General features: G+C 35.0%; 1 protein-coding gene across 2 annotated transcripts; it reads right to left on the bottom strand.

Annotated features, from left to right (window-relative positions):
* Positions 1 to 631: 631 nt before the first annotated feature.
* LOC123707513 lies at positions 632 to 24,894 on the bottom strand. Of its 2 annotated transcripts, XM_045657609.1 has the most exons (20): positions 24,571 to 24,894; positions 24,306 to 24,487; positions 23,907 to 23,985; positions 23,604 to 23,834; positions 23,060 to 23,199; positions 22,659 to 22,785; positions 21,191 to 21,299; positions 19,174 to 19,290; positions 18,079 to 18,182; positions 17,268 to 17,384; positions 14,897 to 15,022; positions 13,933 to 14,040; positions 13,144 to 13,302; positions 10,863 to 10,958; positions 8,348 to 8,454; positions 7,421 to 7,568; positions 6,842 to 6,943; positions 4,733 to 4,864; positions 2,177 to 2,313; positions 632 to 756 (listed from the first exon to the last, which is right to left on the bottom strand). In XM_045657609.1, the coding sequence occupies exons 1-20, from the start codon at positions 24,712 to 24,714 to the stop codon at positions 753 to 755; spliced, it is 2,469 nt and encodes an 822-aa protein (XP_045513565.1). In that variant the 5' UTR covers positions 24,715 to 24,894; the 3' UTR covers positions 632 to 752. The 2 variants fall into 2 exon arrangements, with proteins under 2 accessions (XP_045513565.1, XP_045513567.1); XM_045657611.1 differs by lacking the exon at positions 19,174 to 19,290.
* Positions 24,895 to 24,928: the final 34 nt, after the last annotated feature.

Raw genomic sequence — 24,928 nt, 5'->3', positions numbered from 1 at the left:
TGGGGAGCCCCCGCCCAGAGGTGAGAACAGTATTCCATGTGGGGCCGTATTTGCGCTTTATAGAGTTGCAAGCGGTGGCCCGGAGTGAAGTACCGTCTCGCCTTGCTGAGCACACCAAGCTTTTTGGAGGCTAATTTAGCCTTTCCCTCCAAATGACCGCGAAACTGAACGTCGTTCGATATGTCAACGCCAAGTATTCCGATGCTGGCTGTGGCTTCAAGAAGAGTGTTTTCGAAAAGAGGAGTAGCGACAAAGGGTATTTTTTTCGCGTGTTTCAGTCAACTTGTTTGATGAATGCGGAAAAGCAGTGTTGGCTGCAGCGGGCGACTCTCAACACAGAGGTTCGATTCCCGGCTGTGCTCCAATAGACTTTCTTTCTATTTGCGCATTTAACATTCGCTCGAACGGTGAAGGAAAACATCGTGAGGAATGTTGCCTTAGACCCAAAAAGTCGACGTGCGTGAGGCACACAAGGCTGATCACCTACTTGCCTATTAGACTAACAAATGATCATGAAACAGGTACAGAAATCTGAGGCCCAGACCTAAAAAGGTTGTAGTACCATTGATTATTATATTTCAATGAGAAAATACTCTGCAAGGAATACTGATGAACTAAATAAAACACAAAATATTATGTCATTTAATAATGTAAAGAATTCATAATTTCATAATTCAAATATTCGACAATAGTAAAAAGTTGTACTCGTATAAAAATAATCTATGTGAGGACATCTTCAGCCATTCTAACGTTTACCTGAAAAAGAGATCAAATTTTAATACATTGCAATAACGTAGTGCTAAATATCAATCAATCAATCAAAATATCTTTATTCATATAGGTAAACATGTACACTTATGAACGTCAAGAAAAACAAATTAAATTAACTGTACATTTACATTAACAACCAGTTCGCAAGTCAAGGGCGTAGAGCGGGTAAGAAGAACTGGCAAGAAACTTTCCCCCCACTCTTTTCAATCGCCAAGTTTTTAATACAAATTGTTTGAACTGGAGCAAATCAAATTTGGTACTACCGTCGCCATTTTGAAATGTCAGACTGTCAGTGTCAGTTAGCTCTCAAATACAACTCATAATTTTCCTATCAACCAACAACTAATAAAAATCCAACTAAAATGTATTTATTTTTATTCCTAACATTATTAATCACAATGGCAAAGTTTCAATTATCGACCGGTTCTGATTGCTAGGTATGTTATAAGATATTATATTCATAGAACAGGTAACAAAACCTATAATATGTTACTAATATTGTGTCACATTTATACAAGCCTAGAACTGTATTTCCTAGATACTAGTATATATTGTTTTATTAAGACATTTCAGTAAATTATTAAGTTAGTTTGCACTTCAAATTATTCCCCTTAAAGTGGTTAATTTTTATTTACTGGCAATATTTATACTATGACAGCGACGCTCTTATTGACCAAGAAAAGTATGTGGAACTGTATAGATGACAGCTGTACATTTTGACAGCTTAATCTTGACTTATTGGATCAAGCAATTTTTATATATTCATAAAAATTTAGCCGTTTAAATATTTCATAACCGTCATAATTATATTCCCTTATAATACCTAATTATCAAATCGACCTAATTTTTAGTATAATAATAACAAAAATAAATATAATTATTTTATGTTATATAGAAAAGGGAGCAAGAGGCTCATGTTTACCGCCCACCAGTGGCAAGCACACTTAAAGGGAAAATTCGTTGCCGGCCTTTTAAAAATTGGTACCCCATTGGTATTGTTCCTGAAGGAATAATTGGAATTGGTTCGGAAATACTTCAGTGGGCAGCTGGTTCCACATAGTGGTGGTGCGCTGCAAAAACTGCCTTAGAAAACGCTCAGTTGCCAACGACGGTAATCGACGGATCAGTCGGTGTAATTTTTTTTTATAGAAAAAGGGGCAAACGGGCATGAGGCTCGCCTGATGTTAAGTGATACCGCCGCCCATTGACACTCTCAATAACAGAGATCTCGCGAGTGCGTTGCCGGCCTTTTAATTTGTATCGCGGCGTCCGAAGATTTTAGTACTAAAACAATTCTTTTTCAAGACATTATATGATCCTAGGTATTATAAAGACAAATTATAAGTGAAATAGACTACTGCCACAAAAATTAGAGAGTCGTAACTCTCAAACACAAATAACTCACGTGGAAACATTAGAAGAACTCTTGGTCATGAGTTTGGCGACCATCTCTTGCACTCGCTTCATCTCTTCCAACTGATTTGTCACTTGGTACAGTCTGTTCTCTCTCTCCACCACTGTCTTCTCTAGTTGCTTTATCATCTGTCATCAAAAAAAATATATTGTAACTGTATTAAACAAAAGCCTATGTTCGAAGGAAACACTCAAATGAATTACACACATACACACTTATACACTCATTACACATATACACATGCATCTCATTAAGCACATTATTAGTGAATTGTCTTTGTTATTACATAACGTTTTGACTACATTTTGAATTATAAAACATATTAAAAATATCTATTTTAATAAGGCACTTAATATTTATTATTTTATCCAGTCAGTCGAGACAATGTAATCTTGATTAACGTTGCGGAGGCAATTAAAGATTTATTGATAATAATTGTTATTTTCTGAATCAGTATATATATGAATCACCTTCCTAGAAGTTATAAATCACTGCTGTGTACTTTGCTTTCAAAGTCAAAGACAAATTTCATTTAGTATTGTCTTTTGTTAAAATAGCTTTTACACATTAAGAAAACACTTTTTAAACGGATTGAAGCTATGTATTATTATTATAAACTTATAATAATTTACATAACTTTTAATTTTTTTAATTTTCCGACGTTTCGCGTGCTTTACAGCGTGCGTGGTCACGGTGACTGAAGACAAAAGGTGTTGAATAGTATTATCTTTTGTTAACATAGCTTTTACACATTAAGAAAACACTTTTTAAACGGATTGAAGCTATGTATTATTATTATAAACTTATAATAATTTACATAATTTTAATTTTTTTAATTTTCCGACGTTTCGCGTGCTTTACAGCGTGCGTGGTCACGGTGACTGAAGACAAAAGGTGTTGAATAGTATTATCTTTTGTTAACATAGCTTTTACACATTAAGAAAACACTTTTTAAACGTATTGAAGCTATGTATTATTATTATAAACTTATAATAATTTACATAATTTTATTTTTTTTTAATTTTCCGAAGTTTCGCGTGCTTTACAGCGTGCGTGGTCACGGTTTAAAATTATGTAAATAAGTATAAGTTAATAATAATAATACATAGCTTCAATCCGTTTAAAAAGTGTTTTCTTAAATTTAATTTTTTCATATAGGTAACACAATGTCGTGAACGTCAAAAAAGCAATACATTGAATGCTGCTAATTTTACATTTACTGCCAGTTCTGCTCAGGGCGTAGAACTGAAGATAAGAACTGACAATAAATTCAAGAAGGTGATAAATTTAAAAGCAAGGTGTCTTTACAGGCATAGTATTTAGACCATAAGTTTTGACAACAATTATAGTTAAAATAAAAATAAAAAAAGCCTATTTTTTTCTTGCAAACAACAAAACAAACTTAATAATATTTATTACATTTATATTTTTAAGAAAAATAAATTATACTCATTTTTTTTTACATTTTTTTTTACTGGCATAATATATAACGGCTTTTATTATGCCATTATATATAATAAGAACAGGTATTTAAGCATTTAATATTATTTCCTTTATTTATGTATTCACTATTTATGGCGCCATAAAACCTTTGTAACAGTTACCGCTAAGCGACCGCTCAGGCAACTCAAATGATATTGTTACGAGATATGGGATCGGATAGAAAATGCCGTAGATTTCTTCAAAGGTTTATTTCTTGATAAATCAATGAGGATTTTATGGGCACAAATTAATTGCAGAAATGCACTTATAACACACACAAAACAATCACTTACTTACTCACACACAGTACTTTATCACTTGTATTCACTTTATTCGCACTTTATCGCTTCGGTGTTTCGCTCTTGTTATCGCATTCAAAACTAAAGGCGACTAGTCGCGTTTCGGCTCGCTTATATATCCCTGGGAATAATTCTAAACAATATTCGAGAACTTTCTAGGCGAACTAGACTTTGCTACTGAGTAGCGATTGCACAATTCTAGAACGTCCGCACTCTTTGTCTCTTTCGCACGTTGCTCCGTCCTTGTCGTTCTAGACTGCACAGTCTAGTTTCGAGAAAGTTCTGATCTTCTCCCTCTCTCTCTCGTATCATTTCGTCCTTGTCTCACACCTAGAAAGTTCGGTCTAGAATATTCCTTCATCAAAGGGGTATAACTAGGCCTGAAAACGCCTGAAAACGGGTCTCCTGAAAACTGCACCACTCTACTACACATGTTCTGAAACCGAACAGAAAAAAGGTTTCAGCTTCCTGAAAAACTAGGGTAACATTATGGAAATTACAATTTTCTAAGATGTGATTGACCCTCTCCTGAAACGGTCAGAAATCATATTACAGCCTGCTGAAAAGTCCTCTTAGTAGTGGGAAAATCTAGAAACATTGCAGTCGACCCGTCTTCGTAACAATATAAAACATAACTGTGTAGAAGTGCAAGAGTGTGAGACAGTGATTAATGATAGTTCTATATAAAAAAGTTGGTAACTATGGTAACCAACAAGTTGCAAACAAAAAGTCCAGGATTTGAAGAATACATGTATGAAATACTTACGTTATCCCGCAGCTCGATCTCCCTTCTTAAGGAATTCTCTCCGCTAGCTGCCTCTTCAAGTCTCTTGTCACGTTGCTTCACTCGCTCTTCAAACTTGATGAGTACACCAGCTAATTCACTGTTTTTGCTAGTCTGAAAATATTTTATGACAGTCAGTTCTGCGTTCTACAGCGTCCTCTGTGACTTCCAATGTTTGTGTATTTTTACATTTTGACGTGAAACTTCTTTAGGTATTTTGTTTACGGATGAAACGCAATAATAAAAATATTAGCGTCACGAAGATGTGCAGCGGTTTTGATGAAGAAAAGGGAGAGATCGATTGAGAGAGAGAGTGAGAAAGGGCGAACGTAGCATGAAGCGAAATTGGCATGGAGCGAGAGTCAGCAAGTCAGAAAGATCGAGAGAGTGAGAGAGGGAGATCGAGAAAAAATGTTCGCTATTGGTTGATGTATTTGTTTAGTAATTATGTACGTATTAGAACTTTATATGGCAATTGTGTCGCACAAAGTCATCTACAGTAAACGATGCACATAGTACAGATTTTTTTATTTATATATATATTATCATTAGCACGTATACAATGTGTAAACATTGTGACAATGGATATAGAGTGATCATAAACTGGTACATAATCATCTATTGGGGCTTTTACCTCAGTAATAATAAATTTACAAAGAAGTTTCACTTCTGACATGTGTATTGTGTACGCACGCACTTGTTTTTTTTTTTAAATGTAATAGGAGGCAAACGCACAGGAGGCTCACCTGATGTTAAGTGATACCACTGCTCATGGACACTCGTACTGCCAGGCTCGCAAGTAATAGAAAAGAAACAAAACAAATAACATTGGTTTTAAAATAATTGTAGTGAAAAAATAATAAACATAACTGATGACTGTGTGATTATGTGTGTGTGTGTGTGATGACGAACAAACCTAAGTCAATGCGGGCATGAAACTGATGTATGATGAAAAAAATCACTATGGCAGTAACAGTGCAAACGGCCTATTTCTCGACGAATTTATCCGAAGCAAGCAATTTTTTTTTCTCCAAATTTATTGTATACTACATTGAACCTATATAATATTGATAATAAAATAATACAGGCTGTCAAGTGTAATGAACAGCTTAAACTTTTTTTGCAAAGCCTCTTATGTAAGTTTTTAAAGGGTTGAACCGAACACAAAAGGCTTTTAAGGCTACCAAACTTTGAAAGCTAACAATGAGAAAATAAGTTAAATTTTATACCACACAAGATCTTATACCTAACATTCGTTTTTTTAAATAAATAGATAAATATAGATGCCCAAAGAGGAAAGTACAATTTCCAATTAAATCTGAATTCAAAAAAAAAATATGGTTTCGTTTCATAAAAATATTGATGACGTTTCGTGAATTCGCGAATCGATAATAGAAATTGCAAGCTCAATTCATCAACTACTTATTATATCGACTAATAATTATCATAAAATAAACAAAATGTCTTAATTTTCATCTAATCCAAAGTAGATAAAAGCCATTTTTTTATATTTCTTTAATTCATTCAATCACTTAATCATCTTTCATTCATTTCTTCATCATCAGTCATTCATTTCGTCATCATTTATCATTCACTTCACCATTATTCGTTCAATTCATTTCTTCATAATCATTCATTCACTCCTTCATCATTAGTCATTCATTTTTTCATCTTCAGTCATTCATTTCTTCATCATCTTTCATTCACTGCACCATCATTCATTCCATTTTTCATCATCATTCATTCACTTCTTCATCATCTTTCATTCACTGCACCATCATTCATTCCATTTTTCATCATCATTCATTCATTTCTTCATCATATTTCATTCACTGCACCATCATTAATTCCATTTTTCATCTTCAGTCATTCATTTCTTCATCATCTTTCATTCACTGCACCATCATTCATTCCATTTTTCATCATCATTCATTCATTTCGTCATAATTTATCATTCACTTCACCATTATTCATTCCTTCATAAATATTCATTAACTTCTTCACCATCATTCATTCACTCCTTCATCTTCAGTCATTCATTTCTTCATCATCTTTCATTCACTGCACCATCATTCATTATAAGTAACATACCTGCTGTTCAAGTTTCTTCTGAAGTGCTTTATACTCTATCTCCGCTTGCTTAAACCTCTCCTCGGACTCGCGGTCACGAGCTTTCATTTCGTTTTCGATATTCTGAAAATATTGACCATGTAAACTCCAATTAGTTTTAAAAAAGTTATAATGACATAGTATGGGGTTTATACCTACTATAAGTACACAACATATTTAAATATATAGCAACACTTTTCGTTAAAAAAATCATTCTACTTGTACCGTTATAAGTTAAGTAGCCGTGCGTCTCTTTTCATCAAAGCGTAACACAATTTGACAGAAAGAGACGAAAGGGTACAAGGGCTAAAAGTTGTTTTCATGGTAATGTAACTATAGTCCCAACAATTTAAACATAAATTATTATATACATTGAAGAAACAGTTCCACGATTGTTCAGATCTTTAAAAACCTAAACTCAAGCACAGAACAGCACAATAAAATTAATTAAAAAATAAAACAATGTCAGCGGGGATGTCAGAAACTACAGAACCGATAATGATGAATCTTTGTACTGATTCTCCAGGTGGTTTAAGAAATTAGTTTAAAAATGATACAAACAGTTAATTGTTGTCTGAATTCCTTTTGCAAGTTCTCCCTCTGTTTATCCTTATCGAGCCGTTCTGCGGCTAACTTCGCTCGGAAGCCTCGTAACGTTGTTTCCGCGTCCTCTAACTGTTTATGTAACTCCTCTATTGTCTTTTTATGTCTAAAATTGTAAAATAATTCTAAGATTTATAAAATCTTTCTTAAGCGCATGGGCCAAGATTAGGCGGTGAAGGAAGCTCACCTAAGCCAGGAGGAGACCAGTCGGTCGGCCTAAGTACCGCTGGTCAGGGTATAGAACCTGCTGAAGGTGAATGCCAGCAATTGACAGCGCTAGAAGATTTGGATGCCATGACACATTTTGGGCCACAGAGCCAGCAAAGTATAGAATCACAACTACTAAACTCAACTATTGCAGACTGTGCAATGCAATTCTGCATCTTGTGCAGCGGACCAAATAGAGGTATTGGAGATAGTTGCACATACCATGGACTGGAAATATAACCACCAACCAAAGAAAAGTTGATGTAACCACCTTAAGATCACCACAAAACTGTCAACTATCATTTACAAACGGGGGCTTAGATACTTTGGCCATTTTGCCAGTAGAGACTCAGATAGACTTGACAACCTGGTCAAATAGTAGGGAGGAGTCACGGCAAGAGAACCACACGTTTGTCAGTCAGACAAGTATTTGTCTTAACATCCCTAGAGAAGGAAGTTAGAGCATCGTGGAAGCAGCAATGTATCGGTTAGGTTAAAGACAGGAACGACCTTCAGTTTGGAAGACTACTAATCAAGCGATTCCCAAGTGCGAAACAGAACCGTGGTTTAAAAGAGAAAGACTATTATCACATGAGCAAGCAAAAATGATAACAAATAAAATTATACACTTTTAGAAGTTTCTATGCAAATTGTGTTATCTGGTACGGGAAATTTTACCTCTCAGTCTGCATCTGTGTTGTATAAAGAACGTCTTGTTGCGTGCTATTTGTTGCTTGAAGTAATGCCAGCGCGTGTTGTAACGACGCCATATGGTCTGTGGCACCCTGCAATAGTATCACGAAATGAAAATCTAAAAAAAATAAAAGAATATTTTGTTTGTTTCATTACAAATTTGAAAAGTGTCATATGTGGAACTGGACAATTTTTTTTTTTCAATTTATATCACTTTACTCCCCTGCCATAGTGTCCAGGGACGTTTAATCTCACAAATAGGCTCCGGCTGCATCGGTAATACTTTTATTTTCTATATTCATGGGCGAGCCGGGGCGCAATTCCCCGCGAGACCCGCTTTAAATATTTAATATTTTTTTTCGCAGAACCGTTCCAGGCACGGTCTGTGCTTTATTAACATGTCCTGTAAACCGTCACGGTCTACAGTCATATGCATTTGTTGCTCCAGGTCGTGCCTGGACGATGCGAATATAGGGCAGTGTAGAAGCACATGTTCCACTGTTTGTTCTTCATTACTGCTGGCACATGTTGGGCTTGTCCTAATTTTAAACCTATGCAGGTAATGTGCAAAGGCTCTGTGCCCTGTAAGAATTTGCGCCATCTGGGGTGTGAAACGCTTCTTTTTTACTAACTTATACGCTGTTCTGACATTGCCGATAAATAATTTTGTAGGTCCAGCTGTTTCACCTCCCACGTTGCGCTCATTCCATACTTCTAGAGTCCTTTGCCTTTTCTGATGTTATATATGACAGAGGGTATATGGCGTATTCTGGTTTTGATCTGAGTTTTTCCGCCGCTTCTTTTGCTAACGTGTCCGCCCCATAGTCCCCTGGCGTACCAACGTGCGCCTATACCCAGAAGAGGCTAACATGAGTTCCTCTTTTGCGGCACTCTTCCAGGCTCCGGCGGATCTCGGCTACCTGGGGATCGAGAGATCGTCCACTCACAATAGCATCCAGTGCTGACCTAGAGTCACTGTATATTTTAGTGTCACGCTTATTTTCATTTATGTGGCTAGTCGCGTATCGTAGTGCTGTCAATTCGGCTTAAAATGCTGTGCAGTGGGGCACCATCTTCATCTTCTTGCTATTTAGTTCCATTCCATCTTTCCATTCCGTCCAAGCGGCGCCCACTCCTATTCTTGCTTTGCTGACGTCCGTATAGATTTGTGTGCCGCCGATTCCGTCTTTCGATTTCTTCCGGATTTGTGAGCATATTGTAGTTAAGTTTCGTTTGGTGTGGGAGATCTACCTATGTACTGGACAAATTTGATCATACATTCTGTAGCTTCATGTTTAACAAATTTAAATACAATCGTAAAACATGTTTTTTTATGAAAAATACCAGTTTGGCAGGATTTAGTAGGACTATTTAACGGAATTTATCGTTTAATTTGTCATATAGAAGATCTTTTGTACTAGTCGAAACTTTTTAATTACTAATGATACGCAAGAATATACTGTCACGGCAAAATCTTAAACAATTTAAATGTAAATAAATTGTCGTATGGACCTCTAATTGTTGGAAATCCAGGCTATATTACAGGAATAATAATGATAATTTAACCTTTTATGTGGAACAAATTTAAATAAAGGTACAGCAAAATCTATTAACAGTGTCCTAAGAAGTTATGTTAATAATTTCATTATTTTGTACGAACTTTTATAAAACGTATTAATTGTTACTTACTAAACATAAAGTCTATAATAAATAAATGAAATAGGATCCTCAACTTCCACTCAAACTCCCAACATCCAAGATTTAAAAAAAAAAATTAAAGGACTGGCTTCTTAAAACACTTTACGCAGAGATGGAGATGATACTGAGACCTATCGTTCAAACATCGCACGCACTCATCGCCATTTATTCGCAAATAAAATAAAGGTAAATTGTAAAAATTTACAAAAATATATTTTTCAAATTTTTACATAGTTATGCATAATGTATTAAGCTGCTCCATAACAAGCTGGAGCTGTGTCTGGGACACAGTATTTTTAACTTATCATAAAAATTCAATGGCGCTACAACCTTTTTAGGTCTGGTCTTCAGATTTCTGTATATGTTTCACGATTATTTTTTAATCGAATAGGCAAGTAGGTGATCAGCCTTCTGTGCCTGACGCACGCCATCGACTTTTTGGGTCTAAGACAAGCCGGTTTCCTCGCGATGTTTTCCTTCACCGTTCGAGCTAATGTTAAATGCGCACATAGAAAGAAAATCCATTGGTGCACAGCCGGGGATCGAACCTACGACCTCAGTGACGAGTCACACGCTGAAGCCACTAAGCCAACACTGCTCAAAGAAAAGACAAAGTAAAGGACAATCATTTTAAAACTTTGATGCGTTTTTCAGCTTCAATGTCGCATTTTTTTAGAACAGTGGCTTTTTACTTATAAAGGTTCCAAAATCTTACACATTGTAATACATACTTGAAAGACACGTTTATACAGAAGACAGAAATATTAAATACATTATTCAAAGCCCAAGGGAAAATGTATACCTGTAAAGCGACTGAGTGTGAATGCAGCCTTTGCTCCAAGCAGGTGATCTTGTACCCATACAACTCCATAACACTTGAGGTAGCAATATCTGTAATCTGAAATATTGAGGCTTAAAACATAAATTTATATTAATAAGCACCGTCGGCCAATAGATTATAACACTGGCTTGTATGGCGAATGTAATCCTTTGATTGTAGGCTGAACACCTACTTGCCTATTGAGCAAAATAATTATAACAGCTATAAAAATTTGAAGCCATCTTCCAAGCAAGTGTTATTCTTTTAATCAATTTAGCGTTTGAGTTTTGGATGTGCTTATAAGCTTAAAAAAATTGTAACACAGAAGGATATACACAAGGAAGAAGTGACCAATCGATTGACCTTCTGCGTTCGATGCATTTTTATAGCTGGTTACATGGACGAATGTGTCTATTTGTCATAAAAAAAATATTCAATTCCACAGATTAAAAGGCCTCCCTAACTGTCAAATCGAGCTGACTGTGACGAAAGTACAACTCAAGTCAATATAACGCTGTTATAACTTACATTATACAACGAATTATAAATGGTACAGTAGCAGAAAAATGCCTGTAAGTTGTGTTAACTCGCTTCAAACCTAAAACGTCGTTAAATGTTAACCTTAGAGATGTACCAACATTTTTAAATTAAAAACAAATGTGTGCGTGTACTAGTGTACACACTCTTCATCCGTATTTTTCGAAAAATTAATTTACTATATATAACATATAACTTATCAATAATATATAATTTACTGTATGCAACTTTACAGAAATTGCTTAAATAAAGCTAAATTAGATAAAGTTTAACAAAAGCCCTTTATTAGCATAGACATGAATGCAAATAATAAAATTATTAATTATTAAGATTATTACAGAATTTTATTAATTATAATAGAATTATTCCTATCGTTATTATATATTTTTGTTATTAATGGCTTCGAAACTCTTTGAATCAACCGTGGTAGAGACAAAAAATGGCGCGTAACGGAAAATGTGACGCATAACGTTATAATGTGACGCGTAACAGCAAAATGTGACGGTTAATTTTTTTTACGACGCCGAAAGAAGTTTCACTTAAATAATTAAATTAAACAATTAACTGTAAAACGTTTCGGTAATAATAATAATTTATTTGGCAAGAATATGGTACAAAAATGTTATGGTGGTACAATCTAAAGTTCGGATATTCTGCCTCACATAATGGCGTGCTAGTTTGTCTTGAAAGGTAGAATAGACGTTACAATTATAAGACGAGATCCGGCTGCAGGATCAGAGCGTTCATCGGTTTTTTGGTAAATACCAATATTATTTATAATTAGAATATATATGTACCTAGTTGCCTATCATAATTTTGCCGCTAGGTTTTTTTTGTTTTTGGGAACAAATTTCGTTCACTGGTTTTTTTTTAAATAAAATATAGTCTCGGACACGGCAATTTACATAAAGATTTAAAAAATCATATTTGCCGTCGCTCTTCTGGCCGCAACTCTTTGCAGCCAGGTGTAAAAAGGTATGACTTCGATACGATACGTTTATAAGTACATTTATCAATTATATATCACATTGAAGCTATTTTTTTTATATTAATCATCATACCTTGCCTAATTAATGGACGGAAACAAGGGAGGCTGGGTTAAAGATTATAAAGATTTAACACATCAAATATCTGAATTTTAAATAACTGTTACAATATGTTTTGTTTCTATTTATTTATAAGTCCTAAAACATATACGCTTAGATACAAGAAAATATGACGTAACAAATTTTACACACACACATATACATATGCTCTATCGTCACATGTTTGTTAAAATATATATAAATATATATATAAGAAAGTCGTGTTAGTTATACTTTTTATCCCTCAAGAACGGCTGAACTGATTTGGCTGAAGCCCACAGACACACAAAATTTGACAATTAGAAGTTTTGAAAATAAGTTGATGTGTTTCTATTAGCTTATCGTGTTGATATTATCATTACCAATGCCTCGACAAAGGCGATTGAATCTTTCCCGACAAAGCGGTAATGCAATACATGAATGCACACATTTTGATGAGTGTTTAAGTGGCTTCGAAAATAGATTCAGATTATTTACAATAGGCTGTGTTTTTTTCTTTTGTAATTTTGAAATTTTGTCTTTAAGATGCGTGAACAGGACAACGTCTGTCGGGTTCAATTTTCAATAAAGTTTAATAAAATAAAAATAATTAATCTTCAGCGTGTAAAACATTAGAACACACTAATATTCAAAGTACTCACCCTCCCCGAATCCAATTCCTTATTAAGCCTAGTGACAAGATCATCGACAGCAGTCTGTTGCGAAGGACCAAAAGTCAGCATCTCACTTTCCATGTCCATTCGCGGAGACAAACTCTCCACGCTTAAGTCTGTTACACTATTCACATTTTCACCAAATACCTGCAATATTTAAAGACTATAAACCTTTTCATAAATGTATGAAATTTTTTGATCGAAATCCACGAATGTTTTATAGTGGTATTTTGTTTTAGTAAAAAATTGTGTTAAAATGGACTTATGGTTTGCTTGAATAAAGATATATTATGTGTGTCTTCATAATTTAAACGGCTGGACTGAATTTGATGAAAGACTTTTATGTGTGCGAGAGTAGATAAGATTTACAATTTGATCTTGTTTAGTTAATTTTTTGTATTTGAGACGTGTGATGTACAGGATCGTCGGATCCGCTAGTATTATTATTAACATCCTTAGCGCTTTTTTTGCAGACATACCTTTTTAATAAATATCAAATAAATAAATAAAATCACTATATTTTATACAAAAACAATTACATTTTTCTTATCTATAAGAAACCCAAAAAACGTACTTTCTTCGCCCAACGCTTTTGTTCTTTACACTTGCATTCTATAGGTTGTAAATATACAATAGGCAATCGTTGAGATACACTATAACATACACACTATACATATTTATACGAGTCTTCTAGTGTCATTGACAAGTTGGTTAAGTCATGAAATCAAATTTAAGTTTTAGAATACGATTTTTTGAATTACAATAAATTAAGAATACCTGATTCATCTGATCTGAAGGGAAGTAGTGATGTTTGATCAACTGCAAGATCTGTCTCCTGCGAAACGCGTTGTTGCCAGACAGACCGGAACACAACAATTTTCGAACCTGAATATAATTCACGTATAGATTATTTTTATACATTACAACGAAATCGCATATCACGGAATTATGATAAATATTTTTTTATGAATTGCACCTCCGGTACACTTGAAAAATGCGAGCTTTTAAATACGACTACCAAAAGAACAAAGAACTTACACCCTTGTGCTAATACTATACATGGTGTGAACAAAAATATTTTTATTATTATTACCTATAATAAAATATACTACAAAGACCGCTTGGCTTTTATTGCCTTGAAGGTTCAACATTGAAGTCTGTCAAGGCCCTTAAGGTGCGGCCCGCACCGAAAAAAACGTTACATGTCCAATTCAAGTAGCACATTTAAAAGCATAAATTTAAAAAAAATGTGTCAAAGTTTAGAAAAAATAAAAAAGTGGCGCTACAACTTTTTAGGTCTGGGCCTCAGATTTCATTTGTTAATCAAAAAGGCAAGTAGGTGAGCAGCCTTATGTGCCTGACACATCTTCGTCTCCTTTGGGGTTTAAGGCAAAATTTCCTCAAGATGTTTTGCTTGACTGTTCGAGCGAAAGTTAAATGCGCACATAGAAAGAAAGTCCATTGGTGGACCGAGGATCGAACCTACAACCTCAGGCATGAGAGTCGCACGCTGAAACCATTAGATCAACACTGCTTAAAGAAAAGACAAAGTTAGGAACGTTTTTTTTTAGAACAGGGGCTAACGGGCAGTAGGCTCTCACCTGATGTTAAGTGATAACGCCGCCCATGGACATTTTCAATGCCAAAGGGGTCGCGAGTGTGTTGCCGGCATTTTAAGAATTGAAGGACCCTAAGTTAATTTGGGTCGAAAACAACACTTATATAGGGTTAAAAGGCCTACCTGGTGATGGGCCAGCATTCTATTGAGCGCAGCCTCCCAATGTCGGTCCAAAGGTGCCAAACTCAACCCAGTACGACACGACACTATCACCGCTTGTTGGGACACTTCACTTCCCACTGGACCATTCTGAAACAAAAATCAAAATACGTATATAATTTAATCCTATTTTTTAATGATTCTATTGGAATAAGGTGATGATTCCATATCCCATATAGCTACCATTTTCTCAACTTCGTAAAAAAAGTTTCGTATCGAAGATATACACGCTCCATACTCAACGGAATATGTCCAACCAAGAGTACTGGGCTGTACTGGACGTAGCAATGTCCAACCAAGAGTACTGGGCTGTACTGGACGTAGCAATGTCCAACCAAGAGTACTGGGCTGTACTGGACGTAGCAATGTCCAACCAAGAGTACTGGGCTGTACTGGACGTAGCAATGTCCAACCAAGAGTACTGGGCTGTACTGGACGTAGCAATGTCCAACCAAGAGTACTGGGCTGTACTGGACGTAGCATTGGCGAGTATGAGTACGAGGCGCGAGAACATCTGAACGCTGAAATGTATACAGTTACAGTATCTCAAGAACGAGAGTCTACTCGGGCTTTTTGGACTGGGTCTTACCAAGAAAGTTTTAATGTTTAAAGAACTTTATTTTGTCATTACAAAATTATATATTATTTACATGAGAAACTTACAACTATGTATATACGAGCGAGACACACGTCCCAATTGTAGTTCACTACATTCACATTGACATGCATTTTTAATGCCCCCTTGAATCTGTCAAACACGCCAATATTGCAAAATTTAGATGGCAACTGATTAAACAGTTGCACACCCTCATACCCAATCGACTTCTTCAAATAATTTGTGCGCGGCTTCGGCAAGATAAGCAAACTCGCTCGACGAGTGTTGCGTGTGGTTGTATCCTTGATATTTTTTTTAATTAAGATACAAGAGCTATAAACATACAGTTGTTTAATCGTCATAATTTTGGTTTCTTGGTAAATTTTATTAGTCTGTGTTAAAAAATTGCATCTAAATTTTCGTAAATATACACATACTTTTTCAATAAAGGCAAATATCGTAGAACCAGAATATAAAACCCAAAATGCTAGACCTACGTGTCTACAATTATTAAAAGGGTATGGAGGGATCCTTTGGCGTTGAGTAAAGAGGTGGTACATCTGCATTTTCTACCGCATTTTGCTACACAGCTGTATATGGAACCCTGCCCAACGATATACTTCCGAACCAATTAGACTTAGGGTCTTCCAAGAAGGCAATGTGAGTGTGATCAGGTGGCCTCCTGCCCGTTTTCCTTCTGTTATATAAAACAAAGCTCTAGAACCGCTGCAGTATTACTATATAGAAACCCAACCAAATACCAATGACAGGACTACACAAAACAATGACCACACAGCGCTTGGTCTTGGCCTGAGATATTTGTATTTGTTGTGTAAATAATCTGCCTTTAAAGGTGTGCTGGTTGCCATAAGAAGTTTTCCGTTCAAGTGATAAATTGAATATGCTAGTACGAATAATCTTTTATGACCTTGAATCACTAGACCAATGAGGCAAGTATTACCATATGAACGTGCCAAGGCTGTACATTTTGCTGATTTACAACCATGACGATTTCCTATGTACGTGCCATGGCTGTATATTTTGATCACTTATAAGCGTGACGATTTCCTAAATCGTCGGGTTACGCCCCGAAAGTATTGCCAGATGCAGGCACTGTTCTCTACATTACAGTAATTTGTTTCATAGTAATTAACTAAATCGTGGGAGTTACGCCCCGAAAGTATTGCCAGATGCAGGCACTGTTCTCTACATTAGAGTCATTTGTTTCATAGTAATTAACTAAATCATGGGAGTTACGCCCCGAAAGTATTGCCAGATGCAGGCACTGTCCTCTACATTACAGTAATTTGTTTCATAGTAATTAACTAAATCATGGGAGTTACTCCCCGAAAGTATTGCCAGATGCAGGCACTGTTCTCTACATTACAGTCATTTGTTTCATAGTAATTAACTAAATCGTGGGAGTTACGCCCCGAAAGTATTGCCAGATGCAGGCACTGTTCTCTACATTACAGTCATTTGTTTCATAGTAATTAACTAAATCATGGGAGTTACGCCCCGAAAGTATTGCCAGATGCAGGCACTGTCCTCTACATTACAGTAATTTGTTTCATAGTAATTAACTAAATCATGGGAGTTACTCCCCGAAAGTATTGCCAGACGTAGGCATTCTCTTTGACTGTTAAAATTGCAAGTATAGAGTAAACCAATAAACCTCTATTATTTAAAGCACTCCAATGACCCACGAATCGTACATCATATATAATAAAATAACCTCACCTGCGACGTATATTGCAATACTCCATACAATGTGTCTTCGAAGGAATCGGGAGTAACTTCTTGTAAAACCCTTTCTTGAGTTTCACTTGACTCGCACAACGCTCCCACTACTTGTAACTGTAAGATACACCTTCATTATCTACATTTTTTTAACTGAATTGTTAACAAAATCTTTAAACTGTTTTACTGTCCCCATTTAAAAAAGGCAGTCAAACCGATTTAATAAGAGCACTGTTCTGTCGCTTTTTACTATAGCGTAAATACAATATGACGGAAAGAGACAAAAAAAGTTAAAGAAGTTTGGAGTACTTTATTTTCTATTCAAAATTAGGGAAAGTATAAAAAATACTTTAAAAAATAGTTATTAGATTAATTCTGTTAGCTAAAATTAATTACGTAATTTAAAAGAAAATAAAACATGTTAAATTTTATCCCGAATAAAAAAATAGTATTATACTGATACTTCGGCCGTAGTGTGATGAATATAGCGTAAACCTTAGGTCTGGGCCTCAAATGATCATCAATCTCATAAACGAGTAGGTGATCAGCCTCCTGTGCTTGACACACGCCGTCGATTTTTTGGGTCTAAGGCAAACCAGTTTCCCCACAATGTTTTCCTTTACCATTCGAGCGAATGTTAAATGCGCACATAGAAAGTCCATTGGTGCAAAGCCAGGGATCGAACTTACGACATCGGGGATGTGAATCGCACGTTGAACAAACAGTGACACAAGATATATACCCAAAATTATTGATATTAACAAATGCGTTTCGTAAAAAAAACATATAACAAATATTTGTATAACATTACCCATTGCAAGCCAGCTTTGCCCGGTTCCATTGATGGTGGCACCAATAACGCCGGCAACCCATCACTTAGCATCGATATTAGCTCCTTCGGGAGTCGGCCTTCCTCTAAAAAATTACACGATTTTAGTTAAAATCCCAGTTTTGGGTTGTTAATATCGTTGATAAACACGGCACTGGTAGATACATTAGATTAGGGGCAGCATAAAGAATTAGTCTGATTTAAGATGAGGTCAAGAACATCACCAAGAGGGGAGCAGGCTGCTTTTTTATAGAACTGGGGCCTAATAAGCAGGAGGTTCATGTGATGTTAAGTGATACCGCCTATTTACACTCAATGCCAGAGGGCGCGTGTGTGTTGCCGGCCCTTTAAGAATGGCCTTAAGGAGGGAAAAAAAACTTTTCTTAAGAAAACACTTTTAAACGGATTGAAGCTATGTATTATTATTATAAACTTATAATTATTTACATAATTATTTTTCCGACGTTTCGCGTGCCTTACAGCGTGCGTGGTCACGGTGACTGAAGACAAAAGGTGTTAAATGTCAAAACACAGCTGTAGAGAAAGTTGTGTTATCTGTATTTATTTCCCCGGAGTTGGTATCGACTAAAAGATGAAGGGTTTTTGCAGAAATGACTCACGGTGTCCTCTGTTTTCGCGGACTTTTTTCTTAATTTTATTGTATTCTTATAAGTGCAATCAAGACGATGAGTTGAATAAATTAGTGCAACTTATACTTTTCCTATACTCTGTTCTTCTAGCGGCCCCCTTCATACTGGTCGAGTAGGGGGCCGTGCAAGTATAACGTAAGCAGATTTACTGCAATTTATCCCCCCCCCCCTCTTGTCCACAAAAGTAATCTAAGCCTCTAAAATAATAGTACATAAACGTATAATTCTTTTCTGGGAATCCTCGAAAATTCATTTCGTTTTCAAGTACAGACAATGTGTGGTTAATATGTGTAAAAAAAAGCAAATAATTACTGTGACGTAATTACCCAATATGAAAATCAAAGGAGTGTATAGTGCTTACGTTATACTTGAACGGTGAGTCCTAGGGTATAATATAACATCGCTAAGCCACGATAAAAGTAAATACCTCGATATTGTGTGATGATAGCAGCGAACAACTCCAAGGATTCAGCCAAACACACTCGACTCGCTTTCATACACAGACATACAACATCAACATGATGACTCCGCAGGGAATACAGATCTAAAAGTCAAAGACAATATATACAGTAAACTTCACAGATGAACAGACAATATGGGTCTGTTAAGTGAACTGACAAATTACTATTTGCCAGTACTTTCAGTATAGTACATTGCTTCTCAAGCGGGTAAAAATGAAAAATAATACATCCAAACATATGTACATATTATTATACATTTACAGTTACGGCATCGCAAGATTGTTTTACCTAACTTTTGGCTTTTTCGTGGGACACGACATACAATTGGTATAGATACCGGCAAACATCTTGAACAAATGTTCTTGCCAACGCAGAAGCGATTTTTAGGTATAACTGGCGAGTGAAATGTCGATCTCCTGATTGGTTGAAATCAGTTGACATTTGCGTCCCGCGCTGCGCAAACTTTCCCCCACTCCCTTGTTCAAGAAGTTTGCCGGTATCTGTATGTCATTTATTTTTATAGAATTTTCTTTTTTAATTGCGTTTAAGTGCGTATTTACATTTAAATACTAGTTGCTTTAGGTCTGATATTTTTTTTTAATAAACAAATAAAATGTTAGAGAATACAAATTTAAAAGCGTGGGTCTCGAGACTATATCACTTTTCGGCAGGCGTGACCCACTAACGCCTATTTTTTATAGATTAGCTCACGTTTCGTCATATGACCGTTACTATAGAAACTCGTTTCACGTTCGTGACGTCACGCCTGTCGTAAAATGATATTATTCCAAGTCCCTATTTAATCTAAGATAACAATGAAACAACTGTCAAAATTTCAGATTTCTCAATAGTTAGTTTTTCTTTGTTTGTAATTTGCCTTTTTTTAATAGGACAAGGACAGTAGGCACACCGGATGTTAGGTTATACCGCCGCCCATGGAGAATAAATTGCGTTGCCGGCCTTTTAAGAATTGGTACTCTCTTTTATTAAAGTAATCTAAGACGAATTGTTTCGGTAGTACTACATTGTTTACATTAATACAAAAAATACAAAGATAAAAGATAACTGTTGTCTTCAGTTAACAGTTCTAACTGTATTTTCTAGATACTAGTATATATTATTTAATTAAGACATTTCAATACATTATTAAGTTATTCTGCAGACTTCAAATTATTGCCCTTGTATGTATGTGTGGACTCTGTTTCCGCACTTAGACGCTCAATAGGTCCATTGTGCGCTAGCCTGGCTAACTAAGCCAGCCTAACTCCTTCCAGAAGCACAGAAGCCTCCTGGGCACCTCGCAGGCTTCACGGAGCGACCTCACTGTTCCGAGGATTTCTACACGTTGTTTAGTCACAGCCTCGCATTCCAGGACTACGTGGGTGACTGATTCCTCTGCGCTGAAACAGCCTCTGCACAGCGGGCTGTCTATCGCGCCTAATTATTGCCCTTATAATGTTTAATTTTTATTTACTGGCAATACTTATATCCATGACGACGCACTTACCGGCCAAGAAAAGTATGTGGCTCTATACAATTTAAGAAAAACACTTTTTGAACGGATTAAAGTCACCGTGACCACGCACGCTTTATGTAAATAATTATAAGTTTTTAATAATAATACATAGCTTTAATCCGTTTAATAACTGTTTTTCTTAATGTGTAAAAGCTATTTTAACAAAAGACGACTATATACTTTACATATACTATACTGTATCGAGTTTCCTTATAAAATCCAACGGTATAATAAATTATATAATTTAAAGAAAACACTTGTTTACCGGATTGAAGCTATGTATTACAATTATTTATGTAACTTACAATTATTTTACATAATTTTAATTTTTTCCGACGTTTCGCGTGTTTTACAGCGTGCGTGGTCACGATGACCTCAGTGGTAATTTATATACTTTAATCCGGTAAAAAAGTGTTTTCTTTAAATGTGTAAAAGCTATGTTAACAAAAGACAAATTATATAATTACCCAAACTGACTAGAACAGTAAGAAATTTGAGAACATTTTGTAAACACCCTGTGATACTTTCGGGCTCCATTGTATCCCCTTGATTCACCTTGCAGAGACTGTCCGCATCCTGAAACAAATTACTATTTGGAATGACCAGTAGACTGGGTAAGCTGGAGCCTAGGTCAGCAGATTTTTGGGGCGGCAAATTTGGCTTTACTACCTCATAGAAATCATACAGATTTTGACGTTTTCTGATGTTTCACTGAAGTCTGCAATTTATGGCGATGTCATTGGTCATCAATCTTCCATATTCTACAGTTAAATATAAGAGAAAAGAGCCAAATAGCAGAAAATGTATTTTCCCCTTCCTTTATCATGTTATAGATGTCAGTCCTACTACGGGTTGGAGGCTGCGAACTGGATTGTTTATGTATAACTTTGAGCTCGAAAATTATTTTAATTACAATTTCCTCGAAATTGTTGGATTGTTAACATATATAGGACATGACAATTGTACAATGGACGAGAGTGGCACAACTAGCATCTACCCTGCAAATTTGTAAATCCGCCACTGACAGATCTTAACTCATTTAAAGTATCTAGATGACCTGGTGAACTCCGTATCAACTACGCATCCAAAAAAAAAATTTTAAAACAGACCATAGAGATCAGACCTCATACTACAGCTATGCAAACCATATTTGGCTCAAAGCTATAATTATACGACAACCAAGTGAGGCTATGATCGCCAGGACTACAATTTTTTTTATTTACAGAAATGCATACATTATCCTTACAGACTATGCCAATTTGGATAATATTGAGAAAATATAAAATAAAACTGTACTAGTGTAGTGTGTGAGTGAAACTTATTTATGACATTATTTTTCGATAAATGATCTACTATATGCAATTTTACAGAAATTGGTTAAATAAAGTTAAATTAGATAAAGTTTAACACAAGACTTTTATTATCATAGACATGAATACACATAATACAATTTTTTCATTTTACCTTATTACTACTAAGATTGTTTCAGAATTTCATTAATTGTAATAAAATAATTACTATCATTGCTATTGTATTATATATTTTTGTTATTAATGGCACAAGAAAAAGATGGCGTGTAACGAAAAAATGTGACGCGTAACCAAAAAATGTGACGGCATTATTTTTTTCAACGCCGATAAAGAAGTTTCACTTCAAATATAATATTAAACACATAATATACACAATATCGTTACTGTGAATTCACACTGCGAACACACTGTTGCACAGATACCCAGTATTGGAATAACTCCAAAACCTTGAATATTTTTTAACAATGAATTCACAGTAGGGACAGCAAAAAAAAATGTTTCTACTAGTCACACTTATTGCAAAAAGATTAAAGTATATTTTTAAGTTATATATTTTAATTGGTATTAATTACAAACATTGAAAATATATGGTATTAATATTTAGTTTGACTTTTAAATAGATTACCTTCAATGCATCCTTGAGTGAATTATTAAAATTTGAGTACGTCAATACGTAGTTACGTAGATTGTCATCCGAACATAAATCGTTGATAAACGTATATGCATGGAGTAGTTGAGTTTCTTCCCTTTCCCTGTAACATAAGTATGACAACATAATTATTATACAGATTTATTTTTTTAAAGACTATTTTATAATAATGGCAGGTACAGTTAATCTTATTTTAATGTACTAAGGTAAATTGACTCATATTGGTCCGTTACTATCGAAATTATGTTAAAGTCCTATTACGTCATAGTTCAAGTGTGATATATCAACTGACACAATAAAAAGGAATTTCTTTATGTGGTTAAAGCGAGCAAGAAACTTGTTTGGATTACAAGAACTGCACATGTTGAGATACATACACAATGGCCTTATTAAATGTCTTCATAGTACAACACAAGTAACTATGCACATCTGCTTGGCGTGTGGTTGATGCACTACGAGTGGCACTTGACAGGCAAAGTAATAGTCTACATACTTCTACGCCACCGTAACCACCATCCTGAAAATGAAGAAAATAAATATATGAGATGTCCTTAATTTTTCTTAGCCATTACGAATACTTATGAGTACTTTATTTAGAGAACAGCAAAGAAAATGAAAAACATCGGCAAGTAAAACTTATTTTACATATAAAGCTTAATGTGGATACCAATTATCCAATGTTGACTAAGTCAAAATTTTCAATTGAATACCATAGTATAAACAAAAAGACCATTATATAATACTCAATAAAAATATTTTTAAATTAGATAGGTTTCAACACTTTAAAGATTTTACAATCTTGTATACAATAGAATTGGCAATATTTTTTTTTCATAAAACGAATACATCTTTTAGAATGTGGTACATTTCAGAGCTGCTAAAGAGTTAATAATAATCTTTTTTTTTTAAATAATATCTGACCTTTAAGCTAATTAAGTGAACCACAAACTCCTTTGTATCCACAGTCCTCATTAAAGCATATATTGCAGGTAAATTTCCATAACACAGATTAATCAGCACAGTAAGAGACTTATGACCAATTGTTCTATGCTGTGACTCAAGCATCGGTTGCACTATCCAACTTGTTAATGTCTTCATTAATTCAGCTAAATAAGACTCTTGCCAACTGATTTTTATTCCATATGAAATGTCCTAAAATAATACGATAAATTAGTTTTTACATAAGTAATCAAATAAAACCCAGAACTTATAATGAAACCTTACCTGCATTACAGATAGTAATTTTATTTTCTTGTCATTTGACACAGTGTCAGAGAGAAGTCTTGCAAGGATAGGCATAAATCTAAAAAATATCAATTATAATATATTTACTACTTGTATAACAGTATGAGTCATTAGGTTATGCAGTTAAGATTAAACCCCAAGGTGATTTGAACCCTGACTGCCCCTAATGGGGTTTCTCTTATTTGTTAAAATAATTAAATTAATAAGCTTCTAATTTTGATAAGCTTATTTTTATTGCAACATTTTGTAGTTATTGATCAATAGTTTTGGTTATTAGTCCAAAACTATTGAGTCTTATGCTTCCCCTATACCAATTGCAATTATGAAGTTACAAAGAAAAAAATTCTTAATAATTCTAAGATTAGTGTGAAACCTCACTTGTATGTATGAGTGAGTGCATATCTTGCACTGGGTTCCATACATGCTCTTGCGAGCACTGCAACACCAGCCCAATGTGGACCTCTGGCATCTGACATCGCTCTCCATAGTGAATTGAAGAAGGCACACACCTCTGATCTACCAGGTGAGAATATTGATAGGTCACAAGATGATGCTATGAGCTGAAATATAAATTATTAGGAGTAATCTTCTATACAATACTTCTCAATTTGTTACATTTAATAAAAAGACAAAAAACACTAACGCCTAAGTATCTAGTTAATGAGTTTATGGCAGTTTCACTATGTGTAGCTTCGAACTCCCTTGTCGCATTTACAAATGCCTTTAAATGTGCAAATTTAGCTCCATCCGAAGGATTCGCGTTCCAATTATCACCATCAACTTCCATAACTTGACCACTTTATGTTAACAGAAAAGATTAAGACGATTACTGATTACACGATTTGTAAATAAAGGTCAATAGCCAGAACTTTACTGGAGTAAAAATATTTAAAAACATTTATTTTCATTAATATAATACAAAATGTCTTGAAGACTGAACGTCAACACCTCTTTCATAGTTATTACTTTCAAGTTTCAAACATTTAATTTTCAACTGTTTT

This window comes from Pieris brassicae, chromosome 3, assembly GCF_905147105.1.
Source record: "Pieris brassicae chromosome 3, ilPieBrab1.1, whole genome shotgun sequence".
NCBI lineage: Eukaryota > Metazoa > Arthropoda > Insecta > Lepidoptera > Pieridae > Pieris > Pieris brassicae.
Note: the sequence above shows the minus strand (reverse complement) of the source record. Positions and strands in the feature narration are given on the sequence as shown.

Bases quoted from the DNA above. Each gene is read 5' to 3' on its own strand.
- LOC123707513 (XM_045657609.1), bottom strand. From the start codon at position 24,714: ATGGAAGTTGATGGTGATAATTGGAACGCGAATCCTTCGGATGGAGCT. The intron at 21,300-22,658 runs GTAATCTATTTA...AATTTGTTTCAG, and splicing joins CACTCAAGGATGCATTGAAG to GATGCGGACAGTCTCTGCAA. The intron at 10,959-13,143 runs GTGAGTACTTTG...TCAATATTTCAG, and splicing joins AGGAATTGGATTCGGGGAGG to ATTACAGATATTGCTACCTC.